Source organism: Bacillus rossius, assembly GCF_032445375.1.
Source record: "Bacillus rossius redtenbacheri isolate Brsri chromosome 4 unlocalized genomic scaffold, Brsri_v3 Brsri_v3_scf4_2, whole genome shotgun sequence".
NCBI lineage: Eukaryota > Metazoa > Arthropoda > Insecta > Phasmatodea > Bacillidae > Bacillus > Bacillus rossius.
The window spans coordinates 24,587,329-24,612,298 of NW_026962011.1; the positions used below are offsets into that span (position 1 = coordinate 24,587,329).

Here is a 24,970-nt window from a genome sequence, read left to right on the forward strand (position 1 = left end):
AAGATGTATGTGGTTAAGTGTAAGACAAGGCGGTACGCCTTAACTTTGCCACTTAAAATAAGGCATTAAATAAATAAATAAATAATGGCAGACGGAATGTTAAGAACCATGGTAGTATGACTCTGGCCACTCCGCGCTGCAATGCGAGCGCGGGACGCACTCACCAGGATGGTGGTGACCACCAGGGTCTTGTTCTGCAGGCTCTCCACGATCTGCGTGTACGCCTCGTTGTAGGTGCGCGTGAAGTTGACGCCCTCGGTGGAGTTCCACGTGCCGATCTTCACGAGCCCGTCCTTGCTCAGCTCCACCACGTCCAGCGCGAAGTTGCTGCGGAAGCCCTGGTTGTCGAACTTGATGACGCCCGTCAGGCCGGGCATCTCCACCTGCCGGCAGGCGCCCCGCACTTGCCTCGTTGGCGTCGTGATGAAGGTGATGCGCTCCAGCACAGGCTTTGTTGGAGTCGTGGAGGCTGTGCGTTAAGAAGGTGATGTGCACTGTTTGGGTGAAACTCCAGCACAGGCTTTGTTGGAGTCGTGGAGGCTGTGCGTTAAGAAGGTGATGTGCACTGTTTGGGTGAAACTCCAGCACAGGCTTTGTTGGAGTCGTGGAGGCTGTGCGTTAAGAAGGTGATGTGCACTGTTTGGGTGAAACTCCAGCACAGGCTTTGTTGGAGTCGTGGAGGCTGTGCGTTAAGAAGGTGGTGTGCACTGTTTGGGTGAAACTCCAGCACAGGCTTTGTTGGAGTCGTGGAGGCTGTGCGTTAAGAAGGTGGTGTGCACGGTTTGGGTGAAGCTCCAGCACAGGCTTTGTTAGAGTCAAGACGCTATGCGTTCAGAAGGTGATGTGCACGGTTTGGGTGATACTCCAGCACAGGCTTTGTTGGAGTCAAGACTCTATGCGTTAAGAAGATGATGTGCACTGTTTGGGTGAAACTCCAGCACAGGCTTTGTTGGAGTCAAGACTCTATGCGTTAAGAAGGTGATGTGCACGGTTTGGGTGAAGCTCCAGCACAGGCTTTGTTGGAGTCATGGAGGCTATGCGTTAAGAAGGTGATGTGCACGGTTTGGGTGAAACTCCAGCGCAGGCTTTGTTGGCGTCATGGAGGCTGTGCGTTAAGAAGGTGATGTGCACGGTTTGGGTGAAACTCCAGCGCAGGCTTTGTTGGAGTCGTGGAGGCTGTGCGTTAAGAAGGTTATGTGCACGGTTTGGGTGAAACTCCAGCGCAGGCTTTGTTGGAGTCGTGGAGACTGTGCGTTAAGAAGGTTATGTGCACGGTTTGGGTGAAACTCCAGCGCAGGCTTTGTTGGAGTCATGGAGGCTGTGCGTTAAGAAGGTGATGTGCTCGGTTTGGGTGAATCTCCAGCACAGGCTTTTTTGGAGTCATGGAGGCTATGCGTTAAGAAGGTAATGTGTACGGTTTGGGTGAAACTCCAGCGCAGGCTTTGTTGGAGTCGTGGAGACTCGTGCATTAAGAAGGTGATGTGCACGGTTTGGGTGATACTCCAGCTGTGTCCGAATATATAAGGTGTCGTCCATGGCACACACATCCCTATATCCCTTAGCAAATGCAGCCATAATGTTAAGGACGCATTTCTAATGGATTGAAAGTAACTGAATACTTTTACTCTTAGCACTACCTGTTGATTGTTGGTCGAACTAATGTGCACATAGCCGTCTAGAGTCGTGATACCTACGAATGTTAAACGTAAATAACAACGATCAATTTAAAATTTTGAAATTAGCGTCGTTGTTATAAATGTTAGCGATCAAAATGAAAAAAAAATTTACGAACCTCTAAATATTAAAAATTATTATTTTGAGCATTAAATACCTCTGTAAGTTTAAGTTTGCCTTTCGGTAGTTTTTATTAACGTTTTTAGTTGTCTCTATTTGAGTTATCACTTATGCTTAGGAGCATTTCGCGAAAAGATTCCGAAACTAGCTGAAAGTTAAAACATCGTAGCATCGTCTGATGTTTCATGATTGGTTTAGTTTTTTTTTCAGTTAAATATCGATTGTTCCAATCACAGTAATTCATTGTGAAAGAAAACGCTTCCTGAGTGTCTCGATCAAATAAGGCAACAAATTCTCTCGCAGACGGCCGCCAATCACAAGGAGAAACCGGGGGTGCGGGTACACCTTGTTGTAGTCTAATATGCGTTCAGATTTTTCCGCGAATAATACTTGCCCAATCTTATACTTATAACTAGAGATCTGTAAAATTCGCGGATTTATTTCGCGATAGGATAGAGTCCAAATACTTTTGACATTATTTTGCTTCAGTGATTGGGCCACAGTTTATCTGAAGGACTCTGGGCCAATGAAAAATCTTTAACAGAAGAATTAGATAATCACAATCATTCCAGTCAACAGGTGTTACGAGTCGGTAACAAATCAGAAGATGTAATTTGCACGATTGCATAGAGTATCATGGAGTCTATCCTTTAGGGATTTGAAATAGCGAATTTTACAGGTCTCTACTTATAACATTTTAAACAAATCTTATGCCAACAAAATTGAAGTAATATTATATACAAACAAAGTAAAGCGCGATTTCGAAGGTAATCGACGTAGGGACTTATCAGTGTATGCGAGTTTCGCATATAAACATAATACAAAAGGGAACATTCATATAATAACCTAGTCGGTTGGTAGATATAATGATAGACCGGTTGAATTTTCAATTAATTAAGAGAGAGAGAAAGTGTAACTGACATTCGCTGAGCCAGTTTCAACACGTTTACAAATCACCTGATTTATTTCCCCACCGAAAAACATGTAGGGCCTAGATACTGCTCACAACAAAAAAAAGTCTTCGCTACTACCCTTACGATATAAAAGGCAGATAGACCTTACCTTTTCAAGTTTTCGTGGAAATACCAGCACTTAGAAGTTACATTATACATACGTAATGTAACTGATATTTTATCTCATTTTATTGCATTTTTTCAGTTATTAAATTGGAATGAGATCAGAAATATTAATGCATGTGCCAAAATTACGAACTCAGATATTATATCATTTGCTAACTCTTATTATAAATCACAAAAAAATTAAAAAACACTTGCTGAAATTATAAGTAACAAAGTTGGCACTTGTCTAATTATAGATAATCACTGTTCAATTTTTCAACTGAAACAATGTACACATAATAAATATGTATACATACACATAGGCTACTTACATGTACAATTGTACATCATGCAACTTCATGCAATTATGTGTGGTTAATTTTTTTTTATTTTTGTAATAAGTGAAATCGTTTTACCTTTACAGTTTGTCGATGAATAGTTTTTACATACATTTTATTTCATGTCATAGTTTTTTATTATTATTTGTGTCCAGTAATAAATTAGACCAGCATTGATAGGCCGACATTAAATCTCTTATTTTGATAATTTATTATAAATTTTAAGAATATTTTATTAATGCAAGGTTTTATTATTTTTTCAAACAGTTTACTTATATTATTATTAGTTTCGTGTTTATTTTAAATTAGTAAAAATAAGTTATTTTTTTTGTTTTCTAGTGGTTGAGTAGGCTATAAGACAATGCATGAACAAGAAAGGCAAATAAATAAAATCAGTACATGCCAGTTGGGACAACCCCTTCCTGAAATGGCTGAGCAGTAAATTTACTGACTATTCATCGAAGAATTCACCCGAAATAAACCATAAGATTTTCGTAATTTCAGATAACTCTATATTTGTAGTAACTACGGTATATTCCGACTTCCGAGTGTCGCAAACGAGGTAAAAAATATGCGTGGAAGAAAGAAGGGTGTTTCTGCTGTGAAGCTAACAAGTTCTTGAATGATTTTTTTTAACGTACCAACATATTTTTTTTTTGTCGATTCACGTTGAAAGCAAGATAATTCACGGAGATAACCGTACATTTTCGAAGGTCCCTGGACAATTATTCCTAACCAGCAATTGAAGGTGAGGATACTGAAACAGTGCACGCGCCCGTGCGGAGTGGGGGAATCCTTTTTTTTCACAGACGAGAGAGCCAAACGCCCGCTCGTGCATTTTCGGTTTTTTTTGTTCATTGTAAATAAATATGGCGGTGTTGATAAAAGGATACTAATGGTCAATTAGTAGAGACCTGCAAAATTCGCGGATTCATTCGGTGATAGGCTATAATTAAAACACATATACCTCTTAGATAATTTTGCTATTGGCTTACTGTTCATCTGGACGAATCTCAACCAGTTATAAATCCTTAACCAAAGAAGGATCGAATCACAGACAAACCAACTGGGACTACTTAAAAAGTCGGCAGCCAATGAACTTTTTTTATTTGCCCGAGTGTACAGGGGTACGTGCAGTCTATCCTGAAGGCCATCGAAACCGCGAATTTGGCAGGTCTCTATCAATTAGGTCAGGTTAGCTACATTATAAATACTTTATAACATTTTGGACGGTTGATTTGGTTAGGATAGCTACATTAAAGATACGGGGGAAAACATGGACTTCGGGGAAACTTCGGGTTTTGGCTCTCTCGTCTGTGAAAAGAAGGCTTCCCGTGCGGGTTGGAAGGGGTGGAAGGGGCGGCACTCACGATCTTCATGTAGTTGATGAGGCTGTAGCCGTGCGGCCAGACGTCGACGGCGTCGCAGCTCAAGGGCTTGATGTCGATGCGCTGGCTGCTGTCCAGGTCGTGCAGCGCCTTGGCGAACAGGCGCACCGCGTCGTACATCAGCGCCGTCTCCGTCTGCGGCGCCACAGAGCAACCATCACGTAGACGACACCGTCATTCCCTTCCGATTGCCCAGCGCAACTTCACCTAACATTCACCAGCTATTCCACAGTAAACTTGTCCTTTTGAACTATACGTAGAGACCGGAAAAAATTCGCAGGGCTCAATGACCTTCAGGATGGACTCCAATATCCTCTACACACTCGGGCAAATGCCAACTGTTCAATTGCTGCTGACTTGTGAGTCGTCTCGATTGGTTGGCCTGTGATTCGACACTTCTACGAGTGAGGGTCTCTAATTGGCCCTCAGTCATTCCAGATTGACAGTGAACCAATGGCAGAAGCAGCACTAAGGTATAATTATTTGAATTTTAGCATATCACGAAATGAATCCGGGAATTTTTCAGGTCTCTAACTATACGTAGATATTCGACGCATGGCGTATTGAAATTCACCAAGTGACGTAATGCTGTGGTTTACTCAGGGGAGAGAGACGGGGGGGGGGGATATATTCTATCCCCTCGACTATGCAATCATAGAAAAAAAAATCATCAAATAATGAAAATAATTTGAAATAGGCAGCAGAAAAAAAACTTTTTCTATCCCCTCCCGATTATATACCGAAATGAAATTCTGAGTACGCTGTTGCAAACACCCACTGCATTGTAACTAGGAATTTAAAAAAGTGATACGAAATTTTATAACTTCAACAACGCACAAAAAAAATGTTAAATGACCAAATAAGCCGCGTTAAATGTTTGCTCCAAAATGTTTCTACTGCGCATTAATAATATAGCTGGAACTACCAACACTCGCAAATTACAGTCTCACTGTTTGTTATTCCCCTTCAAGCATTGGATTGACAGCCGTTTCGTTCTGTTTAACTTACCAGTGCATTTAAATGTTACTAGAGTCCCAGAAATTTTGCGGACTCGTCTGGCTTCAGGGTAGAATTGATTTCGTAGGTTTTTAAACCCAAGTGTGCTTTCCCATTAGTAGGGACTGGAAAAATTCGCTGTTTCAATGACCACTAGGATAGACTCCACGATTCTCTATGTACTCGGGCAACTATCGCCTGGTCATTGGCTACCGACTCGGGACACCTGTTTACTGCGATTCTTATGATTCGATACTTCTTTTGTTGAGTGTTTGCCATTGGCTCAATGTCCTTCAAGTAAATTGCGGTCCAATCACTGACGCAGCATTAAGATAAACGAGTTTGGATTCCAGCCTGTCTCGAAAGGAATCCGCAATTTTTTCCGGTCTCTACACATTAGTTGATTTCTTAGCGAGAACATTTTTATCCTTGTTAATTGGCACTACCTGTTTCGCTTGCTTCTCTCCTAGCTGAGCACTGTTGGCTCACGGTCGTAGAGAGGCGTGTCCAAATAACTGCGGTCCAATCATGAGTGCCTTGCTACAGTATGACAGTTCGCATTCTAACTTGCTACTAAATAAATGCGCGAGATATCAGTTTTTCTACTTGTTACAATTTTGATGGTTCCGAACCCGAAACTTGTGTCTGTTTTGAGAACCGTTCGTAAGCGAACTCACATGGCATTTGATTACGTTAGCTGAATGACCATTGGTAGGTGGCAAACCAAAGTTGGCTCCTTGCGAATAAGAAAATATTGGGGTATATACTCAGCATTGGTCTATGTTCGCTACCCTTGCGGCAACCATCTGCTACTGTCGGGGTACATGATGGAGTCACGGTGCTCATGAAGTCATATCACTCGTGTCTGTCAATTCCACGCGTTAGGGCGAGGGAGGGGGGTTCCTTTTTGACATAAAAGGGACTATTCGCTCGTTACAGTGATAGTCGGACCAACTTTCTACTACGATACTAATAATGCGTAAACAAATGGTTGAGTCCACAACGGATTGATCATGTCTGTGTGTGTTTGTCGCGCAGTATTTGTTTTGCCTGTGGCGTCATCGTGAAAGTGTAGGCGCATGCGAGTTGTTGTTACGAATTATGAATATGATTAAATTACGTGCTAACACGAATCACATGTTATGATTTCGCTGAAGACGAGGACATTAGAGAAGGTAACACGCCGATAGAGACACTGGATATGTTGACAGGAATCGTCCATGGCACAGACCAGGGGTCGGCAGACCGCGACTCTTTTCGTAGGATGTCACGGCTCTACAACACACTGCGCTGCCACAGCACAAAAAAAAATGAAGCGGCCCAATCACAAGGCAAGTCCACAACCTGCGCTCGCACCTGCCATAGCACCGCCCGCCACCGCACTCGCCCAGCTGCCTTTTTATGTTAATATTTAATTAATTAAAATAATTTAGGTTTTCTTGCTGCTAATGACTACCATAATATTTTTTTTTACAGTTACGTTTTTTTTCCTCTAAGTTGTCTTTGTTTTTAAGACCTAATGTTTAATTTGTGAATAAAATAAAGGCTGAAACTAAAAACAAAAAATGGATCCGCTGCTGGTACATTTACCTACCTTAATGAACGTGATGTTTTCAAACTGCTGCAATTTCCAGAATCAGAATGAAACAAAACACAAGTAACTATTAGTAACTACACATAATGCGCTCATTGTTCACTGAAATATCCTAGTATATCGTATTACACAAAGAACAGATTACTTTGGCTCAAAATGTTTCAGTTTAATTTTACGTTTGTGGACGAGCCGATGTTCAGTATATAAATCTCTGAAATGAAAGGTAAACATGTGGACGTATTCCTTGTGGCTAAGCTGAAACAAATCGCTATTCATGTATAATGAAGATACAAGGGTCACTTATAAGTAGGGACACCTGTATTTCGCGATTTTTTTTCATGTCAAGGTATTTCACAAAACACTGTAGCTTTTTCTAAGAGTCATAGCAAATTGTGAAGGTGCAGCAGTACGCTGACCACATTCTCATTGGCCCTGTCAAAAGCGGGACGACACCTCTCACCGACCTCAGCCAATAACCACAGGAGAAAAGCTACAGTATTTTGTGAAATACCTTGACACGAAAAAAAATCGCGAAATACAGGTGTCCCTACTTATAAGTCTTACCAGCCAATTTTATTTTGAAAAAAAAATTATGTGTGATACTCGTATGAAAAGTTTTGCCTATTTACTAAATGTAACTGTAAAGTAACGCTAATATTTGTTTGTTGATACTGATAATCAAATGAAGATTTTTAAGGGTTTAACACTGTTGACAGAACAACAGGTGCCAAAAGGAAATGTAGACAATAGTTTGTACTTTTGAGAACTTACATAACACACACTAGAAGTACGAGCAAACACGTTAAACGTCACTGGTGAACGACCATTCTACCACATACTTGTGCAGGATCTAAGCCGTCGATAAAGGCAGTTATTGTTCGTCACACCCATTATTTTGGAACAACGATAAGACGGTAGACGCGATGCGACAGCAAACATCGCATAATTTTGAACATACAATTTTAAAACGCACGACAAGTAGAAACAAACCGCTACATATCAGAAGTTTCTTGCCATAAGATACGCAACCGATATGACAGCCATAAATTTTAAGAAGGTTTTTTTTTAAAAAAAACTGGCTTGTTTGAACAAAATAAAATATTTTGTTTGGTCAAGATTCAATATTTAATCCGAAAATGTCATGTTACGTTCCCGTATTTATTTAGTAAATAAAATTTCATAAATAAACTAGGTAATAATAATTATTTATTTGCCAGTGCGCCACTTTAGGCAACATTCGAAAACTAACTTCTCACTTACATGTCAGTAAACTCGCGCCCGTGACGCCGGGAGTTCTGTCATGTCACGTCACAGACATGTCAGGAGTGATGGGTTTAGTACGTGTGGTGCCCACCTTATCGCTCACATCTCGCTGCAAATCTTTTCAACTAAACAGTTTGACGAATAGTTGTTTATTTAGTAATGTAATGCACTGTAATTAGCACAGATATTATTTTGTAAGTCATAGTTTTTTTATATTTTGTTGTCAATTCCATTAAAATTATTATATTCCATGTACTGATTAAAAAAGGTATTGTTTTTTGGAATTTGTTGGAAGTTAAATACGCTTATGGTATGTAAATAATTACCTCATCGACTAGCCGTGTACCCGATGGGAAAGTATTTGATCCTCATTTTTTTTATGAATTACTAAAAAAAACGCTGGTACAACTGGCTTTTATTTATAAACTAAGACTGTGTGTGTGTGTGGACAGGCGCCGTTGAGCCTAGCTCCAGTGAGGATTGCGAACTGCGGAACTTGACAAGACGGTGGGTGACTTGCGAGTTAAACATTTTTTAAGTGCCGGTGGCTTGTGATCGGACATTGTTAAGTTAGTGCAACTAAGAATTAGTAGTAATGTAAATGTTATTAATGCCACTGAGAGAAAGGTTTGTTTGCCTCAACAAAATATTTGTTAGCATATGGCGAAATAAATATATTTTGTTGATTCAAACAAATATTTTGTAGTAGGAAAGATTCTGTTGACCCAAAAAAAAATAATTTTTTTTGGTCAACTCAAATGTATATTTGGTTAGGTGTAACAAATCATATTTGTTGCTTACCGAGTTTGGCTAAACTAACAAAATATTTGGTTCCACCAAGTAGATATTTGTTTCGCCATATATGAACAGATATTTGTTTGATTCAAACAAACATTTTCCTCTGTGTGAATGGAAGTCGATCGGGCTAGGTATTGACGAATGACGTGTGAGAGCTGTGGGCGAGGACCTTGCCCGGCGGCGGCTCCAGGCGGCGCGCGGTCCGCTGCTCGCCGCGGGGGCGCCCCATCCTCTGCAGCTCGGGGCTGTCGGGCCGCACCAGGCGCAGCGCCGTGATGTTGGTGCCGCCGTACTTGAACTCCTCCAGCTCCACCGTCTGCAGGTCCTGCGACCAGCCACCACCACGTGCTCGCCGCCCAGTGACTGTACCCTGGCTCTCCGCGGGGTTGCCCATTGGAAGGGCAGCCCTTCAGGATTTTTCTGACAGTGGTTTATTTGTACAGAGACTGGCAGGGCAGCCCATCCAATTTCTGAAAACACGCTCCTTTAAGAGTTTAAATAATCCTGAAAACTTTCCCCTTGGATGGGCAGCCCATCAGGATTTTTCTGACAGTGGTTAGTTTGTAAAGTGACCTAACCTAACCTAACCCAAACTTACCTAATCTAACCTAACCTAACCTAACCTAACCTAAACTAACCACTGTCAGAGAAATCCTGAAGGGCTACCCATCCAAGGGGCAACAATTCAGACAACCTTTCAAAAACACTACTGTAAGAAAAATCCTGATGGGCTGCCCTTCCAGTCGCTGTACAAACAAACCATTGCCAGAAACTCCTGAAGGGCTGCCCATCCAAGGGGCAACAATTCAGCTCCCCCCGTCCGCGAGTCTCAACTACAGCAGACACCGTCAACCAACTCCTTCTTCAACTACCGTCGTTCGTCTCTCGTTTAATGTTCCGCGATGGCTGATGAGTAGAGAGACCTGCAAAATTCGCGGATTCAATTATCTCCAGGATAGACTCTACTACACACTCTACACACTCGGGAAAATGCCACCTGTTTATTGGCGGCTGCTGACTTGTGAGTCGTCTCGACTGAGTGTCTGTGATTCGACACTTCTATAAGTAAGGGTCTCTAATTGGCCCTCGTTACTCCAGAGTAACAGTGAACCAATTGCAGAAGCAGCGCTAAGGTATAATTATTTGAATTGTAGTATATCACGAAATGAATCCTTGAATTTTGCAGGTCTCTACTGATGAGAAACTCGTTGAATTGGTCCGACGACAGCAAGTTCTGTATACGACCTGTCCAACCCTTGCTACAGTGATGCATCCCACAAAATGCAGAAATGGCAGGAGATAGGGAAAATACTGAAATGCGGTAAGTTCGTAATTTTTTACGTTCATCGAGCAGATGGCATCACACGTGTTACAATCTTTATTTAAAACTTAAAACAAATTTTCGAATTCTAAGGTTCCTTTGGAAATCACGTTGGTATTTAAAAATAATTTTTAAGAAGAAAATAAAATTTAAAACTAAATAGATAGGGGCCCGCCTATTCAGGTTGTATCTGTGTCAGTGACGCTCGCTGGTGCTTCTAGCGCGGTGTTGCCTCTGAACTGGCGCGCAGTCTTCTCGTCGTGCATGGGGCAACTACGTAACATAACATTATATGGTGGAGAAATGAATATAGAGGTGTAATTCAAGTCCCTTAAGTCCTTTCAAGATATTTTATTGGTTATTTTAGGTCTAGAATTTACTCTGAAAACACGCATTTTAGCCATTTTAACTCTTGGAAAATTACAGTTTAAAAACTTAATCAAAAAACATAACTAGCCTACTTATTGGCCGTCAGTGAATTCTTAAATAATTTTCTTAAAAAGGCCCCACTTGGATATGTTGAGTAGTTTTCAAATCGCGTGGTTTCTCCTGAAGCCCTGCGCACCGCGTGTGTGCCCGGGTAGGCGGGGGATTTAAGCTGGACTCAATGAACCGTCACGTCCATACGTCACCCGTCCGTCCGCCATCCGTTCATCAGTCAACAAGCCGAGCCATTCACAATGATCTGCGCGTCGTTCATAATTTTTTTTCTACTTTGATGCTGCCAACAACTATTAACGCATGTATGTTTGAGGAAATTTATCTTTTAAGGTTTACCAGTTTACTCATTTCGCGAAAATATTCTAAGAGTAGCTGAAAGTTAAAACACTGTAACATCGTCTGTGTTTCGTGATTGGGTGAGTTTCTTTCAGGTGCATGTTCAGTGTCACAACACCAATCAGAGTATTTCAGTGCGGAAGCAAACGCGTGCTGAGTGGCTCGGTCAAACAAGGCAACGACTTCTCTCGCAGACGGCAGCCAATCACAAGGAATTAACTGCTGCTGCGGGTATACCTTGTTGCAGTCTAATAGGCGTTCAGATTTTTTTCGCGAAAAACGCCTGCCCCTACGTTATAACTTATAAGTAGAGACCTGCAAATTTCGCGGATTCATTTCGTGATATGCTACAATTCAAATAATTATACCTTAGCGCTGCTTCTGCAATTGGTTCACTGTTAATCTGGAGTAATGAGGGCCAATTAGAGACCCTCACTCATAGAAGTGTCGAATCACAGACACTCGGTCGAGACGACTCACAAGTCATCAGCCAATGAACAGGTGGCATTTGCCCCAATGTGTAGAGTGTAATAGAGTCTATCCTGGAGGTCATTGAATCCGCGAATTTTGCAGGTCTCTAGTTATAAGTGATAAAACAAACTATAATTTTTTTTAACATATATGTGCCTCAGAAAATGTTTTTGTTTAAATCAAACCTAAAATGTCTACACAAGCAAGTTAAATATAATACGGAAGCAACTTAGCAAACGAACTAACTAAACAAACCTTTCAAAATATAGACAATGGCTTTCAGACATTTTTTGAAGTTATAATTCCATCCATCTGGCCCTCTGAAGTTAAAGCTTGGCAAGGTTTCGACGGAAGGACGGATGGCATTTTTCGAGCCATCTGATTGGCTACAGGTCACGTGATTGACGGGTGGACGGGTGACGGACGGATGGATCGGATCATTGTGCGTCCAGATCCAGGCTCGGTCCTAGTCGTCATGTCGGTTACTACTTATTCCTTTGACACCGCTGTCAGCCTAGCACTACTTCTGCCAGTTCAACACGATGCCTTTCTTGCATTTTTTTGAATCTGCCACGAGAATTTTGAACGCATATTTACTTCGTGCAGTGTAATTAATTTGTGTAAAAACTCGCGCAAGTGAAAAAATTAATTAGTGAATAGCTTTCTTAATTCTTGTGACAGGACAACAAAGACAAATGCCGAAAAATAATCGTTAAGGTAAATTATTGTCTTTAACTTTCCGTTGAAAAGAAGCCTCACTATATTTTTTTTATAATTCGTGGTTTTCTTGTTATTTTTTTAATGTTTTAAGTTTTGTCTAAAAACGGTAAAAAGATACGCATTATTTTTATAATTATGGTAACATGCATCCACTTTACAACTCTCAAATAACGGTTAGTAAATATCTGTTAACAATATTTGCGACTAGACAACAGAAGTCAAATATATATTGCACTACTTTTACGGGAATATCCCTCAAATAAATAACAATATCACATAAATACTAACATGATGATTGAAACAGAGTCTGTGCATTGAGGAGAAAGGAACTGAAATATGCCTTTTTATTTTAACATTTTATGGGCCATAAAATTTGTTTATCTATTTTTTTAAATTAAATTTTCCCCTTCGTTAGGGCAGAGATCAGGTTTTAAATAATTTTCTGAGACTATAAAGTAGTTTTTATTGACAGTGTTATGACAGTTGTATTCATTCTGAAAAAATTAACTCAGTACTACCCGCCAACTACTTCACAATAACACTCAAAACAATCGAGTTTTAGTCCCACCGGGAATTGAACCCGGAGCTCCTTGGCAGTGGGCAAGCAACCCAAAAACCAAATCAACCAAATAATCTGTCTTGCAGTGAAGCATGACCTCTTGTGAGAGCGCAGTCTAAAAACGTTTTGTCAATACGTCTCATAGATTTTGTTGGGGTACGAAACACATTATATATTATTTTCGACAGCCACGCAATAAAAAAGTTTTGTAGTCAATACCAGAAATGTTTTTGTACTTCAGAAATTTTGTCTACACTGACAAAAAAATACTTAGTTCCAGGGTTACTTTTGAATGTGGTTCTATCATGCTATAAATAATATTACGATTAACCTTTTAAAATTCATCCAAAAAAAAAGCTAAAATTAAGTGTTACAAATTAAACCATAATAAATAATTTTTTTTAATTTCGTGTTAAATGTACAGAATTTCCCTTAGCTGTTACTTTTCCAGAAAACGCTCCAAAAAATTCTCTAATTTAGGATCATCTTTGATTTGTAATATTTTATCTGTACGGTTATTTATGAAATGATAACATATTATTCCAAACGGAAGGTGTCATAGACTTGGTGTTACTCTCCGTGTGGTTTTTCATTTCCAAGTCATTACTTATATTTGAGAGATATTCCTGTACATTTACCACGATAGATAGCACTTTCGCATTTTATGTTTCATCCCAAAGTTCGTCACTAATTTTTTTGCTTTGTTTAATATGATAGCGATAAAAGTTTCTCAATTGTTGTTTGCGTGACATTCTACGGTTTTTTATATATAACGTTTATTAAATATCTGGTGAAAAAATTAGCAACCAAACAACGAATACAAGAAAGATATCGTTATAAGTATACATTAATATCTCTCAAGTAATAGTAACGATAAAAAAAGTAATAGCAAATGTAAGAGCGAACATTAAGATGGAGAGTTAGAAACTGAAACAGCCATCTTGGTTTAAAAGAATTTAGCCTATAAATTATTATACCGTTTGATTTTGAAATTTTTGATGTGCAAACAACTTATCTCTCGGTATGCGGCATTTGGTGGGAGTAACTTCGTGAATGGTATTGGAAGTCGCATGGAATGTAAATGTGTAACCACCTGTCGAGGATGGCGCGAATAGTGTTCACAAAGACAAAAGGAAATACAGTATTAAATGTTTAGTGAAGAATTAACAAGATTGGCAGTATTTCAATAAAATTCCTTGTTGGAAATCAAGTCTGAAAATGGGGGTTTAGTATTTTTTTTTTCGAGTCCGTTTCGCTTTATGTCGGAGCCGTTTCACTTAAGTTTAAAAATTTCGTTCTGCAACTCGAATGGTTCGATGGACGACGTAGCTGCTCCGACAGCGAATTCTAGCGGTGGGTCGGTGAAACTACGTGTGTTATTCCGCGTGCAGAAATGTAGTTTCAAACACTAATTTGTGTGTATTTTTTAAGAATGCCAAGTTGAATTTCATGTCCGAGTTTCGCATTATAAGCAAGCGTATTTGACACGTGACAACGCAATAATTCGCTCGTTACCGAGGTTAGGTTGTTTGCACATCACTGGCGAGTACTGGAAGATAGAGAACAAATGTGAAGAGATGTTCCGAGACTGTTGTAAACCAAGATGGCGGGTGGCGGTTGCCAACTCCGCCCCCGCTGAGCGCAGCCGGGTGGGCGCGCGCACCAGCGAGGTGATGAGGTAGCTGTGGTAGTCGCTCATCATGCCGATCTGCTGGGCCTGCTTCAGCACGTCGTATATCCGCTCCGTGGAGCAGTCCAGCACGATGTGCGACTCGGCCGAGTTCTTGATCTGCTTCAGCAAGGGCCTGCGCACACGACCACTATGTATGTATCTCTGCTTTCACAAGACATTCCTTTGGAAACCAGTTTGTGACTGGTACTTTCTACCACGCATGGCTACGATTATTTCTGCATATGTTAAATTGTATTACTGAGTATTTCTTTCGAATATTGCCGCATAATTTTATATATATTATTTATTGATGTTTCATTCAAGAATAATTTTTTTTTTCAAACCATCAAAAACCAAACACGAGTTTTCAATTATTGAACCTTATTTTGTTTTATCATGCCTATTAAAATGTTAAAAAATGGAAAGCTATTCAGGGAACACTTTACAAACAGTTTAAACTAATGGTTTTACTGGGACAATACAAAGCATAAATAATGCCCGGGTGAGAATCCGAACCCAGTATTACTGCGAACATTATTTTTGTGGTGATACAGATGTTTCCACGTAAATGTACAAATTTACAAATATGTGTGATTTTACATTAATATTTCTGTTCCATGTACTTTCACTTTTTATTCAGAACCACGATTTATTGGCTTATCAGCTTTTTAAGGCTTAAAGATTATTTCTGTGTTATCATATATATGTTTAGTGTGTGTGTGTTTGAATAATAGTTCTATCATGCGCCTCACCCAAGACTATATTATGTTTTATATTATGCCTCTCCTAGTAGCTCCCCGTGTGCAAGTGTATGCGAGTAGTTTGAGCTGTCATTCAAGTAGAAAAAAAAAATCAACTATTTTGTACATCGGAGTACAAACTCCAATCTACCTTTAATAAATATGAACAAGTATTTCAGTACCTACTCGCTAGAGATGTGTAACATCTAACCTCGGTAACGAACGAATTCATGTGCTCTCATGTCGCAGACACACTTGTAATACGAATTTTGCACACGAAATTTAACGTATAATTCTTTGAAATAATGTTGAGCCTGATAAACATAAGAAAATTGTGTTTCAACTACGTACATTTATTGTTGCGAATCACACGTAGTTTCCGCACCCGCCGCTAGAATTCGCTGCCGGAGCAGCTAAGTCGTCTATTGAGTCATTTTATTTTCACACCTAAATTTTAAACTTTATAATGAAACTGCTGCGGTAAAAGGAAAAAAAAATACTTTTAAAAAACGCTAATCCCTGACTTCGGACCTGATTTTCGACTAGGAATTTCATTTAAACAGTTAATGCGTTAAAGTTTCCCTTTGTCTTTGTGAACTTTGGTTCGCGCCACCCGCCACAGATGGCAGCACCGTTTTTTACGCGTTACTCCAGTCCCGTTCACGAAATTACGACCACGAAAGTGCCGCATGCCGAGAGCTGAGATGTCACGCACGAACATGTTGCGTGAGCTCCTGTATTCCGGTACGTCCCGCGAGAATTGTCGCACGTGCGGGGAGCGCACGCGAAGTGTGGGTTCGGTGGGGGAAGTGGGAGGCGGCCACGGGCGGGACGAAGATGCGGGGTCCCTTGCTCTGCAGATCGATAGCTCGCCCGGGCTTTCCAGGCTCGAGGTTTGCAGCATCCCTAACCCCCTTCCCCTTCCTCCGCCAATAACCCCCCTCCCTTCGTCAAGCATCGCCGGAGAGGAGGAGGAGAAGGGGGTGATTCCTCGGTGACGGGACGCATTTCTCACGGCCGCGACGACGGTCTGATCCCCGAGACTGCGGTCCCGCCGTAGACGTCGACACGCCCCATTCAACACGTCACGGACACCTCCTCTCCCCCCTCCTTCAACACACGCCACACTTCTCCTTCGACACTAACGATACCCCGGGGAACCGTCGTCTAACCTTTGAGAAGAAAAATAAATGCCAGTCCTAACTCCCACGGGAGTGATTTGTGTGGTTTCTGACAACTCAGCCTCCCGTTTGAATGTGGAACACCTTAGCTCTCAGGTATGCGGCATTTCGTGAATAACGACTGTGTGGTAATGCGTTAACAACGGTATTGCCATCTGCGGCGCTTGGCGCGAACCAAAGTTCGCACACACAAAGGGAAACATTATATATAGTATTAACATTTACGTGAAATTTAGCAAGTTAGGCAGAATTTAAAAAAAAAAAAAAACTCCTCGAAAATAAATTTTAAAGCCAGGTTTAGTTTTTTTTTTTTTTTTTCAAATCTTTTTTTGCTTTTATCGGATCCGTTTCTAATAGTGTTAAATTTCAGGCCTTCTAAGTGAATGTTTTGCTAGTCGATGAAGCGAACGTGCTGTTTTTCTGCGCGTCATGGGGGCCAGCCACGTTTACGATTCCGGCAGCGGATCGCAGCGGCGGATCTGGAAACTACGTGTGTAATTCGCTTCCAGAAATGTAAATCGTAAATATATTTCTCGTGTATTTATTAATCACGCTCGACATTTAACAGCGCGACGCATTGCCATGTGGCTGTTCGAAAACCTTATGATTACGTTGTGAAATAATAATTTATTACCTATATTTAATATAAATTCAATAAATGCATAATTTATTTTTTTTAATAGTTCCAGGGACTGGGTACCCGTTTGTCGTCGAAACGCCTCCATCTCTATCTCAACACTAATTTAACTGTCACTGCTTAAAGAAACCATTTTTTTTCTTTGACGCCTGCTTGTGCCATGGCGCTTCACAAGTCACAGGGCGGAACATTTGATTATATCGTTACTCTTTTGATAAAATACATACACAACAACTTGTTTACGTCGCTCTCTCACCAGTTACAAGCGTTGAGAATTGCTCACCGAGGTTTGATCTCACACATCACTGGCGACTACTGGAAGGCTTATTTTTTTATTCTCACACAGACAGCTTCGCGTTATGATCGGCGACACCCTGGTCCAGTTAGGTTTGTGGTTATGTTGAATTCATTATATAACACTTTCCTAAAGATGATATTCCTTTTATAATATTACTCAACGGAAGTAAAATACAATTTAAGATTTCATGTAAAATAAAAAAAACTAAACATTAAAATGTGTCATTGGCGATTTCAGGAGCAGAAGAAAGTTTATATGTATCTTTGATATATTACTTTAATTAATTGGATGTGAAACATGATTAGAAATTTATCTTTGTTGAAATGCACGTGTTTGTGTGCTATGTAGCATTTAAAATATGTCAGTTGTATATTTAAATGCATAACGGCAATAATTTTTCGACCAGAAATACTTCATATTAGTAGTACTATTTATTTACAAATCACAACAAGGAAAGCGGGAATTAAATTTGTGGTGATCCAGGAAAAGCGTTAACAGTTTCGTCTCGCTCCATGCGCACATGCAGGCCACGTGGCTCATGGCAATGCTATCTGCACGTAGATAAACGTTTGTTTCCTTAACAATATATTTGTTTTGTATACGGCGAAATGTGTGTTCACATTTGATTCCAACTAATATGATTTTATAATAAAAGCTTTTGATGTCCGAGCAGTCAACCTAACAGTGCGCACAAAAGAAAAAAAATTGGTTAGCGTTGAATTTGGTTTGTGATGGTGATTATTATGGTGATGGTGGTGATGGTGATGATGGCGATGATTGTTATGGTGAAGACGATGGTGTTAGTGGTGATGGTAATGATACTAATGATGATGGTAATTATTTTAGTAATTTTCTAGTGACAAAACTTGAAAGGAGACACATATTTCCAAGAAAGCTATCATTTAGTTTTTCAGGAATAGCCCTGATTTAAAATTAATAACCAGAGCCACAATTTTCTTAGCACTCCAGGGTAGACTCAACTTACCTATACATAATCAAGACTCTTTAAAATTGTCATTGGTCAATAACAAGGTCACGTACTTTGACGGGTTACAAGTGATTGGTAACCACTTCCTCTGCTTGTTTATGATTGGCTCAGGGTAGTCAAGGGCGTATCCAGAGCACTGCGGTCCAATCATAAAAGAGAAGCAGATGTATATGTGCTTCAAGGTTACTTTGCTACCCAGTTAATCCACGAAATAACCGTGGCTCTAGTTATAACAGAAAAATAAATTAACCAGCTTGGCGTATGAGGACGAGCCCTAAGAGGATATGAAAGGTTGTATCGTGCATCTACTACTAGAATATAAAAAACAATATCACAACCTGAACGACTTGACAAAATTAGATGGGAGTTGATTTTTTCGTCTAGATATTTTCATTATGGAGACCTGAATGCTCAGAAACAGTCAATATAGTGTTTTTTTTTAATGCATACTGGTTATTCATAAAATAATGGCTTGAAACAAAAACAAAATCTGTACAATTATAAAAATCACGTAAGAAAACAATTTCTAGTAATCAAATCTTAGAACGAGTTATATCTCAAAGATTTTCATTTATAATTACATGATATAATGTATAAAAATTAAAAATTAAATATTTCTCGTATGTAAGATGTGTTAACTAATGAGACATTTGTTATGTTATTTTAATAATTTCACCGTCAATTTTTTTTTTCATATTTGTTTTTGTTTTTTAAATCCTTTATTTTATGAATAACTCTTTGAGTTTATTTTTAAACTGTAAACTGTATTTACTTTTCTGTAGACTCAGGTCTCCGCAATGAAAATATCTAGCCGACAAAACCAACTCCATCTAATCCTATCAAGCTCGTTCCGATTGTATCGTTAATTTTATATTGTGGTTTTTTCGTGCACGACGTGTCGTTTCCCGTCCTCTCGAGGAGACATGATCAGCTCACGCGTGCTCATAACATTTTACTGCATGCATCACGTGACAACATCTGTTGGCAAGAATCGGGACTATACTTGCAACAAGTTATTTTTACATGAGATAACTTAACTCTACTTATGAAATATTAAAAAAATATTCTTCGATTAAAAGCCGGGAAGGTCTTGTCAAGCTTCTCAGACACCGGCGTGCAGCTGGGTTAAGGCCAAGGTCATGCGACGTAACATCATCTCCGGAGGCTTACTGCGCCTCTTGGCAGCGGATTCTCTGGAATTCAGTTTGAATGTGCGGAATCGTGGTATTAGTGTAATGCTGTATCGTACTGGCAACTAATGACTCTCAGAGGCGTAGCCAGGGGGGGGTGTTTTGGGTGTCCAAACACCCCCCGAAATATTTAAAAATATATATATTTATATATATATGTACTTATGACAAAATTTACACTTGTTTAGCTGTTTCAAATGCACTTAGATGAATCTAAGAAAGAACCCTTGAGCCGATAACCCTTAATATTCAGCAATGAGTTTTCAACAGTGTCTCGTTAAAAATATCATAAAGTCGGGACACAAATTTATGTTATTAAAATCCAATATTTTAATTACGAAAGTGCTTAAATAGCACCAAATGTCACATTAAAATCAAAAAATTTCCGGGGGAGGGCCTCCGAAGCCCCCTCCCTGGTACGGGGGCAGGGTGGTAAGTAAACACCCCCCGAAAAGAAATCCCGGCTACGCCCCTGTAGACTCCCCACTTTGAATTCCATTTCAGCAGGTGTGTATGCCAGTTTCGAGATAAAGGGATTTGTGTTGATCGTCGGAGCATGGCTGGCTACCTGTAGTCGGAGCCCTCGCCCAGCTGGCGCACGGCGACAGGCAGCTCTGACGGCCCGTGGGCCTTCAGCAGCTCCTGCAGGCGCACCAGGCCCTCGTTGTTCTCGTAGATGATGGTGAAGGACTTCCACCCCCACGCCTTCACCAGGTCCACGTACGCCTGCGCCGAGAGCGCAACCGCCCCTCTCCGTCTTCACGCAATGCCGAGTCGACTAACCTCTACAGCCTCCACAGTAATCTACGAGTGGATATTCATGAAGCAAGGTCCATTTTGTAATAAAAAAACATACTCGTGAAAAAAGATTTAGTTTACTGCATTTCTACTTCATTTTTACTACATAATTGCCATTCATTTCTAATCACTAGAGACCTGCAAAATTCGCGGATTCATTCGGTGATAGGCTAGAATTCAAACACATATACCTCTTAGATAATTTTGCTATTGGCTTACTGTTCATCTGGACGAATCTCAACCAGTTATAAACCATCAACCAAAGAAGGATCGAATCACAGACAAACCAGCTGAGACGACTTTCTGTACAAGTCGGCAGCCAATGAACTTGCGTTATTTGCCTGAGTGTACCGGGGTATGTGCAGTCCATCCTGAAGGCCATCGAAACCGCGAATTTTGCAGGTATCTACTAATCACTTTTCGTAAAGCTGCATCATCAGTCTGCATAGAAGTTCGCCGCCTGGAGTTCAAACAACAGTTGACGACGGCAGTCTTGAGTTCCTCGTCGTCAGCTTGATGACCAACGGACCGCTCGTGGTCACCCGCAAAGCGGCCGCCTTCAAAAGACAGTCCGGCGAACAGCAAGCATCAGCCAAACAGCAGCCAGTCACTTGGATCGCCTTAAGTGAGTAGGGGAAAGTCACTTGCCAGGAATCGCGGCTACTCGCAGCGCAGACGAATGAAGCGGGAAGCCGGCACTTAGGGACACTACATAGGGGCAGGTCAAGGTTTCTTTTGCACACACAACTTGAATCTCAAAGCGCTTCTTCACACGTCTGGCCTCGCTCCTCTTGTCACCTGGGGCTGCCGGCGAGCAGTCATGCCTTCCGGGCGTGTGACTCGCGTAGATGCCATCAGCTTGCTGGTCGCTTGGAGCGGGATGCTATGATAACTGCCCCTGTGTGCAGGAACATTCCCAAAAATATGGAAGGAAGGAGTACTCAAGATTATATATAAGGGAAATGCCAAGGACCCAAAACTAACGAAGTCTTATCGACCTTTAACAATGTTACCCAATTTGGGAAAAATTTATGAGTGGCTTATCAGTGTAAGATTAACGGCTTACCTGGACTCTACACATGGCATAGACAAACAGCAGTATGGTTTTAGACGAGGGTACAGCACAGAAAAAGCACTATATGATGTAAAGAGATATATTGAAAATTTAGAAGAAAAATATGTGCTTGGTGTGACAATTGACATAGCAGGAGCATTTGACCACGCGTGGTGGCCTCAGGTATTATGGCGTTTGAAGAATCTGAATGTACCCAAGAACTTGTATACTGCCATAAAGGGCTTCCTGCAAGAAAGAAGTGTGAATGCAGATTGGGCCACATAGTGGTGGAAAAGATGCTTTCCATGGGTTGTCCACAGGGATCAGTGCTCGGTCCACTGCTGTGGAATATTATATTTGATGAACTACTAAAAATCGAATTACCGGGTAATTGTATTATATATGGTTATTCAGATGATGGCCTGCTTATTATACCTTCCACTTCACGTTACGAATTAGAGCAGACAACAGAAGCAATTCTACGTACTATTGACACTTGGGCAAGCAGTGTTCGACTACATATTTCACCTGAAAAGACAGAAGGTGTACTTCTCAAGGGCAAATTACATAAAGATAGACCACCTTTAATAAGATTTTGTGAACGAATAGTCAAGATAAAACCAAAATTTAAATATCTAGGGGTACTGATAATGACTGGAACAGGATATCAAGCACATATACAAGAAGCATCTCAAAAGGCCCTATTGTTTTTTCAGAAAATAAGGAGTCATAAACCTACATCAATGGGTTTGAACACCAATACTATGATTACCTTGTACAATGGAGTATACTTGGGTATACTTACCTATGCGTGCACAGTATGGTATGATTTATTACGCAATCAACTCGTAAGAAGAAAACTATGTGCATCTCAACGAACGGCCCTAATAGCAATAACCAAAAGTTACAGAACAACATCATTAGAAGCATTGCAAGTTATATCTGGAACTTTACCTATAGACCTATTAATTCAAGAAAGAGCAAATGTAGTAGGTAATTCTGAAGATGAACAAGGAATACACTGCCTCGAAAAATCGTAGAATTCATTCAGAAAATATTGCAATTTGGCAAGAAAGGTGGCGAAACTCAAACAAGGGAAGGTATACATATAACATATTCCCTTTAATAGAAGAAAGGATGAAATACTCGTGGATATCCACTGACCACTATACCTCTCAATTCTTAACAGGTCACGGAAATTTTAAATATAAATTAAATTCTTTTAATTTAGTGGAAAGTCCTATGTGCCCTGTATGCATGGAAGAAGATACAGCAGAACATGTTCTAAATGTTTGTATTAAAATAGAAGACATTCGAGACACATACACCAGGAAGATGGCCATGGAAGATGTAGACATTAAGGACATCAATCGAATTGTAAGAAACAAGAAGACTTACGAAATATGGAGAAGTTACACCTTTGAAGTATCCAAGAGACTAGAACGTTTTGATAGCTGGATGCATGAAAGATATTTGATGGAAGACTTGCTCTTCGACACAGAATAATTATGGAAAATAACTCTTCGAATTTCCTACACAAGTTTCTTGGCTGTTCTTCTTGTGTATGTGTAATCGAACAGCCGGATATTGAATAAAACACTTGCACTTGAAAAGAACTAAATAAGGAAAAGAGAACAAATAATATACACCAGATCTCTCTCTGAAAAAAGAAATAAAATGATGACAAAATCCACTCCCCGGAAAATTGTATAAGCAAGTTAAAAGGAAATGAATTATTATATAATATAAACAGTGTTATATTATATAATACTAGCTGACCCGGCAAACGTTGTTTTGCCATATAAATAATTTCCTAGTAATTTCTAGTGTAGACATAAAATAGCTTACATTTTCGATATAAATAAAAAAAGTATACTTACAACACAAAATCCGTTGTTATTGGAAGCTCGTGTCACGTGTTGAGTACTTTTGAGGTTATAAAATCACTTGATTAACTAATCGTGCAAAATACACTCAAAATTGATAATTTAATTATTATTGATAAAATAGGAATGATTAAAAGTTAATATGAGAGTTACACTGAAATAGCAAAATAATAGTTGTCAACGTTACTACTACACTTGATGCATAAACAATAATGATGGCCGACAACTGTGTAGGGAGTGAGAAAGAAAGGAGACCGGCTTCGTTCTCATCCCTACTCCGTGCTGTTTACTGGGTCAGAAGTGACACCTGTAGACATCTGGCGGGGATAACTAATTAAATGGCGATTGATCAGTTTTCGACCGGAGAGGAAAAATGATTAAATTACTAAAATGGCTATTAAAAAATAAGGGTTGATCGTAGAAGGGTGAAAATTGAGGATTGTATGTATTTTTGTATGTTGTATCATAACAAAATAGAAATTAAAAATTTTGTCTAAAAAATAAAAAAAATAATTTAGGGGTGGACTACCCCTAACATTTAGGGGGATGAAAAATAGATGTTGGCCGATTCTCATAGATACCGGATAAGCACAAAAAATTTCATCAAAATCGGTCAAGCCGTTTTGGAGGAGTATGGCAATTTTTGATATTTAAAGTACTTGCAAAATTTCAACGGTGATGAGGACTGCACTAACAATGAAATAGCCGTTGCCATAGAGACGAATGAAGCATCAACAAAGCAACAGCCGTTGCCATGGTGATTTCCTACCAAAAACTGGAAATAAAAAAAAAATTTAGGGGTGGACTACCCCTAACATTTAGGGGGATGAAAAATAGATGTTGGCCGATTCTCATAGATACCGGATAAGCACAAAAAATTTCATCAAAATCGGTCAAGCCGTTTCGGAGGAGTATGGCAACGAAAACTGTGACACGAGAATTTTATATATAAGATATATATATATTATTGTGTGTGTTAATATTATAATCTGTGTGCAATAAATATAACATACTACTCTTGCAAACCTTAAAAAAGGATTATATCAAGAGTAGCTTTAAGCAAATATATATAACCTACAATATATATATTTTTCTATAAGCTTCAAGATAAACTGCCCCTGTGTGCAGGCTTCCCGCTTCACTTGTCTGCACTGCGAGTAGCCGCGCTTCATGGCTGGTTTAGTTCCCAGGCGGCAAACTTCCATGCAGAGATGTTGAAGAAGCTGGTCCAGCGTTACGAGAAGTGCTTAAAACTGAATGGCGATTATGTGGAAAATAAATTAGATGTGTGGTAAAATGAAACTGTCAATAAAAACTTTTTTTTTAATGACCAAATGAACCTTATATGTATTCAGCAGGGCAGTTATCTTGTTTAGAGTCATTCTTTTTAGTATAGAAGATAAATAAACTCGTTTAAATATAATGGGATAAATAATTCAAATAAGAACC

The 24,970-nt window shown here is 39.8% G+C and overlaps 1 protein-coding gene across 1 annotated transcript in view; it reads right to left on the reverse strand.

Moving 5' to 3' along the window:
* The window catches only part of LOC134542295 (glutamate receptor ionotropic, kainate 2), a 119,148-nt gene that overhangs the window by 62,108 nt on the left and 32,070 nt on the right, over positions 1–24,970 (reverse strand). The window contains exons 5-10 of the mRNA XM_063386445.1: positions 20,352–20,509; positions 14,741–14,882; positions 9,369–9,554; positions 7,169–7,192; positions 4,561–4,713; positions 165–383 (exon numbers count right to left, since the gene is read on the reverse strand). Coding sequence (XP_063242515.1) covers positions 165–383; positions 4,561–4,713; positions 7,169–7,192; positions 9,369–9,554; positions 14,741–14,882; positions 20,352–20,509 — 882 coding nt within the window. The remainder of the gene's footprint in view (positions 1–164; positions 384–4,560; positions 4,714–7,168; positions 7,193–9,368; positions 9,555–14,740; positions 14,883–20,351; positions 20,510–24,970) is intronic.